This window comes from Salmo salar, chromosome ssa03, assembly GCF_905237065.1.
Source record: "Salmo salar chromosome ssa03, Ssal_v3.1, whole genome shotgun sequence".
In the NCBI taxonomy this organism is placed as follows: Eukaryota; Metazoa; Chordata; class Actinopteri; order Salmoniformes; family Salmonidae; genus Salmo; species Salmo salar.
The window spans coordinates 67,599,865-67,613,001 of NC_059444.1; the positions used below are offsets into that span (position 1 = coordinate 67,599,865).

At 43.5% G+C, this 13,137-nt stretch overlaps 1 protein-coding gene across 3 annotated transcripts in view; it reads right to left on the minus strand.

Moving 5' to 3' along the window:
- Positions 1–8,651, minus strand: part of plppr2a (phospholipid phosphatase related 2a) — a 56,728-nt gene extending 48,077 nt beyond the window's left edge. For all 3 annotated transcript variants that reach the window (XM_014193518.2, XM_014193520.2, XM_014193519.2), the window contains exons 1-2: positions 8,243–8,651; positions 1,881–2,008 (exon numbers count right to left, since the gene is read on the minus strand). In XM_014193518.2, the coding sequence (XP_014048993.1) occupies positions 1,881–1,955 (75 nt within the window). In that variant the 5' untranslated portion in view covers positions 1,956–2,008; positions 8,243–8,651. The remainder of the gene's footprint in view (positions 1–1,880; positions 2,009–8,242) is intronic.
- Between the last annotated feature and the right edge of the window lie 4,486 nt (positions 8,652–13,137).

Genomic DNA, 13,137 nt, shown 5'->3' on the forward strand with positions numbered 1-13,137 from the left:
CGTTGTTTTTAAATGTTAGAGTAGAGTGTGTGTAGAGCATAATATTTGACTATTTATTTTTGTTAATTGAAGGTGATGTTTCCAACTATTAGGTTATTCCTGCTTCCACATTACAGCTGCAGCCATTATACAAAACACATTCCCACACTTCATAAACTGAATCTGTGACAACCCATACATGGTCCTGTGTGGACAGGACACATCAATATTAGGTCACATGACGCACCACACACCCCAATCACATGACACCGGCTGTCCAATAGCAGTACATCCAAAGCTATCAGAGGGGCATGGAGGGGCCTTTGTATTTCCTCCTCCATTGGTCTGGATAACTGTTTATGTTAATGTGGCATTTACAACCCCAAAGCTGTGTTCTCTACTACACCTGATTACTTATACACACAGTGGATTATTTCCTAAAAGCATGTCTGTGTTCTGACAATGGCATTTCCTTGCGTATTTGGTATCATCCCAGTGCTGAGAGAAACTGACCTGTATAAGCGCTATTGATGTTGAAATTCACATTCAGATAGAAGAGACGGAAGGAGATATCTATATCTAACAAATATCTATGACTTTCAGGGAGGGAGGGAGGGAGAGAGAGAGAGAGAGAGAGAGAGAGAGAGAGAGAGAGAGAGAGAGAGGGTAGGTAGTGGATGAAAGGAGGCAAAAGAGAGAGACAGAGAGAAAATTAATCCAGCTGATTGGTTTCCATGGAAACGGGCTGATGAGGTGTGTGTCTAAATAAAAGAGCAGGTCCTGGCTCAGTCTAAACCCCTGTCTGTCTGTGACACACCGCTGGGGAGGGGGACACGGTCAGGGGAGAGGGACAGAGGAGCTAAAATGGTTGGGTCTCAGTCAGACCACACTGTCACATTTCTGCACTCACTCACTGCTACCTCACATATTGCACATTATGATTTCACAAATCCCACATATCACTACAACTGTACTGAATACCACAAGGTCTTACATCCAATATAATATAGCACTTAATTCCCCATACAATACTTTTCACCTTCCATGTCATACATCACACCTCACATATAGACCTCCATATTTCACATGACACAGAACACCTTGCACCTCAAATATCACCTATTCCACCTCACATTAAATATGTGTGAGGGATGGCACAGTGGACTAAGGGAGTGCTTTTATGGTGGACCATAATCTAGCAGCATAGAGACCTTCAATACCCTCTGAGTAATGTAGCTCCCACAGCAATACGGGACACGCCTACGGGAGAGACTCTGTCCTGTGTGTGCGCCTGTAGTCTGTATGTGAGTCTGTGTCGGTGTGTGTGTGCCTGACAGTGTGTGCAGAGCATCCAGTACCTATACAAAACACAGTTAGCTGTGATATCACTAAATACTTCAATGGATCAGATGCAAAAACTCATATAAACAGGAAGCAGAGATCACATATTGTAGCAATGTGAAGACAGGAAGCGCCATCTGAACCGATTACATACTATAACAACTATTTTATACCATATAACAACTATTTTCCACCATATCCACGTTACTCAGTCTCAGCCATGGCAGTGTCGTGGATGTGTGTTGAGCTGACAATATTTATAACATTTTCCACAGAAGCTAAAGATGAGAAAGTGTTCCCTGGCGGCTGGACAGCAGACAACAGCCAATTGAGGTCAAGTAGTAGAATGAATGGCGCTCATTGAGCTCTGAGAGGAGCGGAGGGGGGTGAGAAACTGAATATGGGGAAGGTTAAGGGATACGAAAATTCCCCATAAAGAGATATCATCAACCAGCATGAAGAGGCCCTACTGGACCCATGAGGAGCCAGAGGGTATTTCATCAGCTCCTCCCAGTAGTGTCATTTTAGCCAATCAGGAAAAGGAAGACATGGCAACTCACCTCAACAAACAAGAAGCAGGGAACGATGGAGCTGCTGCTCTTCAAACCCGGCTTCTCCTCCTCCGCCGCCATCATTCTCTCGTTCTCTCTCTCCTGTCCTCTCTCCAGCACTCTCTCTCTCCTCACACCTGTGAAGGAAAGAGCGTTCCAGGTCAGTAAGAGTTGTCTTGATCTAAAGGCAGCTTGAGGCCAAGTTCAAAGTATAACATTAAGTTTTATTCTATGACAAGAATGTAGCGTTGGATGGAACAATGAGTCTTGATGTTCTTATACAGAATAACAATTTTGTTTACATGTTACCTCTGTGGCCATGAGACAAAGTGCAAAGAACCTCTCCCACCCCCCACCCACACACTCCCTCCCACTCTCCCCAACACACACAAAGAAACAACTAAATAGTATAAAATAAGCCTATCAGTGTGCAGTAATGAGTCTCTCCCTCAGTCCTGATGAGTCAGTGCAGAAATGAAAATACAGATTGTGTCTAACACTGAATGCCACTATAATGAATGGAACCTTTATGAGTTAGAATAAACATAAATCCAGCCAATACACAACATGGAAATAGCATATCTTAATGATGCATGCTACAAAGTAGTCTCAGATTAGAAATATGCTCTTTACATTTGCATAATCACATTTATGTTCACATCTATACTGAATTAGATTATATTCCAACCAAGGCACAACTCTCTGTCTGCATGTCTTATTCAATGTCATGTCTACACGCTTTACACGGCAGGTAAAGGTGCTCTTGAGCGGCTAGATGTTCTTTACCATTCAGCCATCAGATTTGCCACCCAATGCTCCTTATAGGACACGTCACTGCACTCTATACTCCTCAGTAAACTGGTCATCTCTGTATACCCGTCGCAAGACCCACTGGTTGAAGCTTATTTATAAAACCCTCTTAGACCTCAGTCCCCCCTATCTGAGATATCTACTGCAGCCCTCATCCTCCACATACACATTACTGACAGTTGTGGCTGCTTTGCGTGATGTATTGTAGTCTCTACCTTCTTGCCCTTTGTGCTGTTGTCTGTGCCCAATAATGTTTGTACCATGTTTTGGGCTGCTACCATGTTCTTGTCATGTTGTGTTGCTACCATGGTGTGTTGTCATGTTTATTTATTTTATTTATTTCACCTTTATTTAACCAGGTAGGCAAGTTGAGAACAAGTTCTCATTTACAATTGTGATCTGGCCAAGATAAAGCAAGCAGTTTGGCACATACAACAACACAGAGTTACACATGGAGTAAAACAAACATACAGTTGATAATATAGTAGAAAAATAAGTCAATATACAAAGTGAGCAAATGAGGTGAGATAAGGGAGGTAAAGGCAAAAAAGGCCATGGTGGCAAAGTAAATACAATATAGCAAGTAAAACACTGGAATGGTAGATTTGCAGTGGAAGAAAGTGCAAAGTACAAATAATGGAGTGCAAAGGAGCAAAATAAATAAATAAATACAGTAGGGGAAGAGGTAGTTGTTTGGGCTAAATTATAGATGGGCTATGTACAGGTGCAGTAATCTGTGAGCTGCTCTGACAGCTGGTGCTTAAAGTTAAAGCTAGTGAGGGAGATAAGTGTTTCCAGTTTTAGAGATTGTTGTAGTTCGTTCCAATCATTGGCAGCAGAGAACTGGAAGGAGAGGCGGCCGAAGGAGGAATTGGCTTTGGGGGTGACCATAGAGATATACCTGCTGGAAAGCATGCTACAGGTGGGTGCTGCCATGGTGACCAGCGAGCTGAGATAAGGGGGAACTCTACCTAGCAGGGTCTTGTAGATGACCTGGAGCCAGTGGGTTTGGCGACGAGTATGAAGCGAGGGCCAGCCAACGAGAGCATACAGGTCGCAGTGGTGGGTAGTATATGGGGCTTTGGTGACAAAACAGATGGCACTGTGATAGACTGCATCCAATTAATTGAGTAGGGTATTGGAGGCTATTTTGTAAATGACATCGCCGAAGTCGAGGATCGGTAGGATGGTCAGTTTTACGAGGGTATGTTTGGCAGCATGAGTGAAAGATGCTTTGTTGCAAAATAGGAAGCCAATTCTAGATTTAACTTTGGATTGGAGATGTTTGATGTGAGTTTGGAAGGAGAGTTTACAGTCTAACCAGACACCTAGGTATTTGTAGTTGTCCACATATTCTAAGTCAGAACCGAAATGTGTTGCTGCCTTGCTATGTTGTTGTCTTAGGTCTCTCTTTATGTAGTGTTGTCTCTCTTGTCTTTATTAGTGTTTTGTCCTATATTTAATCCCAGTCCCCGTCCCCGCAGGAGGCCTTTTGCCTTTTGGTAGAATAAGAATTTGTTGTTAACTGACTTGCCTAGTTAAATAAAGGTGAAATAAAATAAAAATTAAAATACACTGTATCCCCAGCAGAATTAGCTTGAGGGGAAGAATACAACACGCTAGCCTTATTGGTTCAAGGCAAGGCTAAGGGACAGATAGGAACAATGCAAACTGGACATTGTGCCCAGTCAGTGAGGAGTCTCCTGAGCTCCGAATTGAGGTTTTCCCTGACTACAGGAAAAACTTCAGGCCCTAGTTATAGGCTATTGCAAGTCAGGTGGTCAGGTGAAACTCAGGGCCCTTCTTATGGCCATTCAACCTCTGAAGTGGACCAGAACTCACCCTGAAGAGATCCTATAGCTTGGATCTGGTCTGTGAGAGTTCCCATTTCCTGGGCGTTGTCAGATTGACCTCTATTCTGGGGAAATTAGTGTTGTGTGCTGGAAAGCTTTCACTTTTTCCCCCACACTGACAGTCAGTCAGGCAGGATGTCAGAGAATAGGCTGTGAGGATGAATAAGGAATGAGACTGAGCTCTTAGCAGCAGAGAGAACAACGCAAAGCGGGGCTGCTTTTAGAAAGCGCTCTCTCTCTCTCTCTCTCTCTCTCTCTCTCTCTCTCTCTCTCTCTCTCTCGCTCGCTCGCTCTCTCTCTCTCTCTGAGTGCCCGGCCAGGAAACATCTTGTAGCTGTGACCGTGAACAGCTGAGGCCCCAGGTAAGGGAAAATCACCCAGGATATTTTGGATCTTGCTCTACTGATCCCAGCAGCAGATGGGAAGTGTAATGCAGCCTGAGTGGACGGCCGAATATCTAACGTCCCTAAGATCAGGATGTCAGGAGGAGGGATGAGAGCAGGTCAGAACACAGGTGTTGCTGTTTGAGATGGGACAGTGTCTGTCAAAGAGAAAGCCTTTGTGTCCATATGTGCTACATACCGAATAGACAAGATGTAGTATTTTGTAGAAACCTTATGGGTGGGCAGGGAGAGGGAGGAGAGGGAGGAGAGGGAGATTTGTTGAGGAAGATAAAAGTAGGACACCAGGGGCAATTTTACCCAGAGATAGGAGAGAGAGTGTTGTTTGTTAGCATATGCCTGCCTGCGCATGCGTGTGTGTGTGTGTGTGTATGTGTTTGTGTGTGCGTGAGTACAGCTGGATTTGATCTGATTAGGGAGGCAGGGTGACAGGAGTCCTGGTCTTATTGGCTTGCCATCCATCAGAGAGCCCAGCCAGCCTCTCGTCACTGAGACACTGCAGCCCACAGACACACACACAAACACAAAAGAGAGAGAAATTGAGGGAAGAGACAAAAATACCAGGGAAAGAGAGAGGGAAGAGGCAAAACTATTGTTGGAAAACAGTGGAATGAACTCAAGAAAAAGAATGAGAGATGGGGGTTAGGAGGAAATGAATGAAAGAGGATGAGTTTGTTAATATGAATAGACAAGTGGCTAGTTAGCTGACACAGAGGAGGAGGAGGACTATACAATATCCTGCTGGTCTGAATCCACAGTCTTCGGAGAGGAGCCCAGGAAATCATATGTCCACTCTCCTCCCTCAGACACACACACGAACACGCACGCGTGCGACACACACGCACAGGCACATGTACAGACACACACCGCCCGGGGACACAAAGGCTAATTGGACACTACAATCTGTATCATGGCTGCCTTCACGTCCAGCTATTTCTACCACATACTGAGAGATACTACAACTGCGCAGAGATATATTTCATCTGCACAGATGTATATTGCAATATTGTAAATGAACATAAAAGAGCAAAGTACAATGTACAGTGCCTTCAGAAAGTATTCATACCCCTTGACTTATTCCACATACAGCCTGAATTCAAAATGGATTCAATATTTTTTTTCTTACCCATCTACACACAATAGCCCATAATGACAAAGTGAAAACATTTTAGCAAATTAACTGAAAATGAAATATCTTATTTACATCTGTATTCAAACCCCTGAGTCAATACATGTTAGAATCACCTTTTAGCAGTGATTATAGCTGTGAGGCTTTCTGGGTAAGTCTAAGAGCTTTGCATACCTGGATTGTACAATATCGGCACATTACTCTTTTTAAAATTCTTCAAGCTCTGTCAAGTTGGTTGTTGTTCATTGCTAGACAGCCCTTTTCAAGTCTTGTCATAGACCTTCAAGCCTATTTAAGTCAAATCTGTAACTAGGCCGCTCAGGAACATTCAATGTCGTCTTGGTAAGCAACTCCAGTGTATATTTGGCCTTGTGTTTTAGGTTATTGTCCAGCTGAAAGGTGAATTTGTCTCCCATTGTCTCAACAGTCTCTCTGCAGAATGAAGCTTTAGCTTTTCCTTTAGGATCTATTCCATTACTTTTTATCCTAAAAAACTCCCTAGATCTTGCTGATGACAAGCATACCCATAACATGATGCAGCCACCTGTACTCTGTACAGGCTTCCTTCTTTTCACTCTGTAATTTAGGTTAGTATTTTGGAGTAGCTACAATCTTGTTGATCCATCCTCAGTTTACTCCTATCATAGCCTTTAAACTCTGTAACTGTTTTAAAGTCACCATTGGCCTCATGGTGAAATCCCTGAATCGTTTCCCTCCTCTCCAGCTACTGAGTTAAGAAGGTTGCCTGTATCTTTGTAGTGACTGGGTGTATTGATACACCATCCAAAGTGTAATTAATAACTTCACCATGCACAAAGGGATATTCAATGTCTGCTGTTTTTTTTACCCATCTACCAATAGGTGCCCTTCTTTGTGAGGCATTGGAAAAGCTCCCTCGTCTTTGTAGTTGAATCAGTGTTTTAAATTCACTGCTCGACTGAGGAACCTTACAGATACTTGTATATGTGGAGTACAGAGATGAGGTGGTCATTAAAACATAATGTTAAACAATATTATTGCCCTCAGAGTAAGTCCATGCAACTTATTATGTGACTTGTTGAGCAAATGTATACTCTAACTTAATTAGGCTTGCCATAACAAAGGGGTTGAATAGTTATTGACTCAAGACATTTCAGCTTTTCATTTTTAATAAATTTTTAAACCATATTTACACTTCGACATTATAGGGTATTGTGTGTAGGCCAGTGACAAAAAAATACATTTAATCCATTTTAAATTCAGACTGTCACATAACAAAATGTGGAAAAAGTCAAGGGGTGTGAATACTTTGTGAAGGGCACTGTATATGGCAGTCTGGTTGATCCTTTCATCCTTGAATGTAGCCATCCCCCTGACACAGTACTACTCAGAGAGGTACAAGGTAGTATATTCAATGTGTTTGTACAGTCCAATGCAGCATTTACATGGCATTGTCTGCTTCTTTCTTTCACCCTGTGTGTGGCTATCTTTTGCTGCTGAATACTCTCCTATAACCAATCACGTTCAAAGAGATCAGTCCAAGTCCCTTCAATCACTGTACTGTTGTCTTGGTGCATTTCCAAGGTGTGTGTAGTAAGCATGCAGGATGGTAGTATGTTGAGTGTGTGTGCCTTGCTCTTGACAGACATTTTTCACTCAAACCAGACCACATGCTGAATCTGCAGATATCAGTGTGCAGAATGCATAAACACACACACACACACACACACACACACACACACACACACACACACACACACACACACACACACACACACACACACACACACACACACACACACACACACACACACACACACACACACACAAACACACACACACACTCCTTCACTTACATGCAGTAATAAAAACATACACTACCCCCCTGCCAGAGAGACAATTCCATTTCACGCTATTAATAGGGCGGTGGAGGGTGTAGGTAGGGCGGGGGGGACCCTAATAGGATTTCAGAACGCTAGGCTATTAGAGCTTCCCTTTGGGGAATACCATGGTGAAACACTCCTCACCTCCACATAAACACAAAAACACTCTCATTTGCCTCTCTGCATCAGAGCACAATCTGAACCATTGACATACAACGCAATGCTAACATGCTAATACTCCTCGTACTGCAACCCATGCAGACAGAGGAGAGGAAAACAGACGGAGGAGAGGAAAACCCATCACCCCCCCTCTTACCTTAGACACCTCGCTGCTGCCTAGCTGCTCCTCTGTTGCAGTGGCACCAGATTCCTACGCAGAGGCCATGTCAGATGAGGGAGAGTGCTGTGAAAATCTCCCCACCCAGCTGCCTCTCTATCTATTCTCTTCTTCTTCTCTCCTCCTCCTGCTCCAGAGTGAAGTGTGGTACCGGAGCTCCTCAGACAGACACTCACACACACGCGCACTGAGATAAAGCGCACCAGCGACTCCCCAGCACTCCTCACACACTCGACACACTCCCCCTCTAATTAGCCACTTCAAATAAGCAGCCTGGTTAATCAATTAAGTGGCGGGAATTACTGCATGTGCTGCGCTGTCTTCCAATACAGACCGAGAGGCAGCGTGTGTGGAAGATTGTGTATCCGTGTGTGAGTAAGAGAGAGGGATGTGTGGTATCTGTGCCACTAGAGAGAAGCTCATTTGTATTCAAAACTTGTTTCCTTCCATCCCTCTCTCTCTTGGTCCTCCCTCTCTCTCTCAGTGAATGAGGGAGGGAGGGGATGTAAAACCCAAACAGAGTGTTGTGTGTGTGAGAGAGGGATGGAGGGAGGGAGCTCAGGTGTGCCTCTGTGTCGGGCTGCAGCCTGCCTGCCTCAGGGCACCCAATCCAATGAATACATGGCTATTGATCTAGTGCTGGTGCGGGTTTAATACTGCAGGTCAGGACTGATAAGAGATAGGGGCTGGCTGCCTGCCTGCCACTGTTAAACAGGACAGGGTCAACAGCCAGTGGGGAACTGTTATAGTGGAAGGGAGAATCAGAGTGTGTGTAGAGAGTGAGAGAGTGAGAGAGAGAGAGAGAGAGAGAGAGAGAGAGAGAGAGAGAGAGAGAGCAACACAATTAGACCCAACCAAATCATGAGAAAACAAAAAGATAATTACTTGACACATTGGAAATAAGTTTTAAAAAACGGAGCTAACTAGAATGCTATTTGGCCCTAAACAGAGAGTACACAGTGGCAGAATACCTGACCACTGTGACTGATCCAAACTTAAGGAAAGCTTTGACTACGTACAGACTCAGTGAGCATAGCCTTGCTATTGAGAAAGGCCGCCGTAGGCAGACCTGGCTCTCAAGAGAAGACAGGCTATGTGCACACTGCCCACAAAATGAGGTGGAAACTAAGCTGCACTTCCTAACCTTCTGCCAAATGTATGACCATATTAGAGACACATATTTCCCTCAGATTACACAGATCAACAAATAATTTGAAAACAAACCACATTTTGATAAACTCCCATATCTATTGGGTGAAATACCACACAGCAGCAAGATTTGTGACCTGTTGCCACATGAAAAGGGCAACCAGTGAAGAACAAACACCATTTTAAATACAACCCATATTTATGTTTATTTATTTTCCCTTTTGTACTTTAACTATTTGCACATAATGACATTTTAAATGTCTTTATTCTTTTGGAACTTTTGTGCGTGTAATGTTTACTGTATAACGACCTGGCCATAGAGAGGGTTTTTTTGTTCTTTATTTTGGTTAGGCCAGGGTGTTACATTGGGTGGGCGTTCTATGTTCGTTTTCTAGGTTTTTTGTATTTCTTTGTTTTGGGCCATGTGCGGCTCCCAATCAGGCACAACTGAAGTTCGTTGTTGCTGATTGGGAGTCACACATAAGGAGCATGTTTTTCCTTTGGGTTTTGTGGGTAATTGTTTCTGTTTAGTGTTTTGCACCTGACAGGACTGTTTGGCTGTCGGTTTTCTTGTTTTGTTTTGTGTAGTGTTCTTTAGTAAATTAAACTTCAATGATGAACACTAACTCCGCTGCGTATTGGTCCACTTTCTCAGACGATGACTTCTCTGTTTCGTCTGACGACGAAGACAGCCGTTACATACTGTTAATTTTTATTGTTTATTTCATTTTTGTTTATTATCTACTTCCCTTGCTTTGGCAATATTAACATATGTTTCCCATGCCAATAAAGCCCTTAAATTGAGGGGGGTCAACATACATGTGCTTGCCAAGGCTTATCACATTAACAATATCAATGACACGCTCTGATATTCTTGATGGGTCAGTGTGGCTTATTATTAATGTGTGTGTAACATTCCAGGGGAAGGGATTGTTGGGTCAGGCTATTGATGAAAGTACGCATCAAACTCTGCTATGTGATCACACTGCAAAGATCTGGGGCTCACAGTTTCACCGCATGAAGAATATCCTCATTCAGTAGCCAGCAGGGCTTTAATGCAGCTGTATTCAGCTCACATCTGAATCATAGTACACGTCCTCAAAATAGACCCCACTATACCAAGTCTAGTCTAGTCTCAAAACCCCAGCTTCTCACACATGCTCAGTAGCACTTTGAAACACATTTTAAACATTGATTGGACAGTAGTGAGGAACATTTTTTATTTAACCTTCATTTAACTAGGCAAGTCAGTTAAGAACAAATTCTTATTTATAATGGCGGCCTACCCAAGGGCAAACAACGCTGGGCCAATTGTGCACCGCCCTATGGAACTCACAATCATGGCTGTTGTGACACAGCCTGGAATCAAACCAGGGTCTGTAATGACACTTTTGGCACTGAGATGCAGTGCCTTAGACCACTGCGCCACTCAGGAGCCCCAATGCCTTGTGGCCAGAAAAACTCTTGAGTTTTAGTGGGAGTGTTTATATGAGCGGAGGACCTCTAAGTGCTCCCCATTCCACCCTGAGGTGTTAAATGAATCAGCAGGTCAACCACGGGTAACTCCACAATGACTCACTCACCTTCATTAATATAGCATTACCACTGGGAGGCTGATAGGCATTAGCCACATTAGCTAACACACAGTGCTCTCTGTATAGTATCTGACCTATACACATACAGTATATAAATATGTACCTACAGCATAAATCAACACAGCCACTGGGGGTAACCCCTCTAGGCAAGCATAAAGCAATACAAGACTGTTTACACTTCTATTTGTAGTTGTGCATGGCCTGTATACAAACAATTATCATAATTGTGTTAACATTGTTTCTTTTTATTATTGTTTTTAAACTCTGCATCGTTAGGAAGGGCTTGTAAGCATGTGATAAATAAAATAAAATGTGATTTAATCATAGCCATAGTAGGTCAGTCAATGGTCAAATATAAATGGGGACTATTACGTGGAGGCTAGGGCTGTACTAAAAGGATAGTTGCCCAGCTTTATAGCCCCTGCCCTAGCCCTAGCACCAGACCCAAGCCCAGCTCTCCCCTCACTACCACTCAGGCGCTGAGCATGCATTGCTGTTCTGGCTCGGTGGGATTTTCAGAGTGGGGATGAGATATGGCTACGGCATTGTGGAAATGAGGAATCTGCCCATTATTAGGCCGTTATGGTTACAGCACATTGGATGTCTGTCCCATGGGTCTCCTCCCCTTCCCTGCCCTGCTCTGCCCTGCCCGGAGAGAACATAACTGACTGATCAATACAGACAGAGGAGGAATGGGGAGAAGAGGAGGGAGGGATAGAGGGCGGTAAGGAGAGAGGGAGGTGGAGGGGGCCGGGTATTCTCACTGTGGGAGATGTGGATGTGTGGTTACCATGGTAACCATGTCTCTACGCTGCACACCGAGACACAAAAAGACAAACCCAACATGGGTGGACTTCATGGGATGTACACATACATTTACGTATGCATGCACTTTGCACAAACATACACCGAATTAATAGAATATTCATATACGCTGTACATGTATGTGAATACGTAAGCATCTCCGGTCTGGTTTTACTGCCTATAACAACTGCATACTGACCAGTTTGAATTATTTAGGTGATCGATTTTGTGAGAGTCTTACATTTGATGGGCATCCATGCAATAAAAAGAATGTGATGATCCTGCAGTATTGGGCAGTCAGTCTGATGGGCAGTCGGAGAACTGAACAAATAGCAGTACAAATCCAGAGGTTTGGATTTAATTGCAGAAATGACTGCATATTTCCCTTAACAATGTAATGGCATAACACAATTCCTACATGGACACCCTCCACTCAGGCAGATCAGTCTGCAGAAAGACTGGAAAATAGGACACATGTGCATGCCTACGCATACACACATATGTGCACACATACAATGCCAAGCCAAGGCTCCAGCTGTCTTGCATAGGGGCAACTCATTAATCAGACACACAACAATAGACAACAGATGTAGGATCTTAATGTGATCAGTCTTTTGTTGCTGAGAATCTTCCTGACCGCAGGAAATGCAGATAAGCTTTGTGATTTATATAAATTCACTGAAAACACACAATACACACGGTACAGTAACAGTAATGCACTCTTCATGTAGCCTACTTTTGGCCAGCTAATAGCCTGACCACCGATCAAGCAACATTATGGACTAAACGTTCAAATCCTGTTGCTGCATGATTATTTTGCTGTTACAATATAGGTCAAATGAAAATCCTACATGTGTACATTCCTCTGCTTGGTCTGCTGTCTAAACAGCCTCATACTGTTGGCCTTGGTCTGCTTTGCTCGGCTCACTGAGAAACAAAACAATGATCAGTTAGTGTTAACCCTAACCCTAACCAAATGATCAGTCAGAGTTAACCCTAACCCTAACCAAATGATCAGTCAGAGTTAACCCTAACCCTAACCAAATGATCCGTCAGAGTTAACCCTAACCCTAACCAAATGATCAGTCAGAGTTAACCCTAACCCTAACCAAATGATCCGTCAGAGTTAACCCTAACCCTAACCAAATGATCAGTCAGAGTTAACCCTAACCCTAACCAAATGATCAGTCAGAGTTAACCCTAACCCTAACCAAATGATCCGTCAGAGTTAACCCTAACCCTAACCAAATGATCAGTCAGAGTTAACCCTAACCCTAACCAAATGATCAGTCAGAGTTAACCCTAACCCTAACCAAATGATCAGTC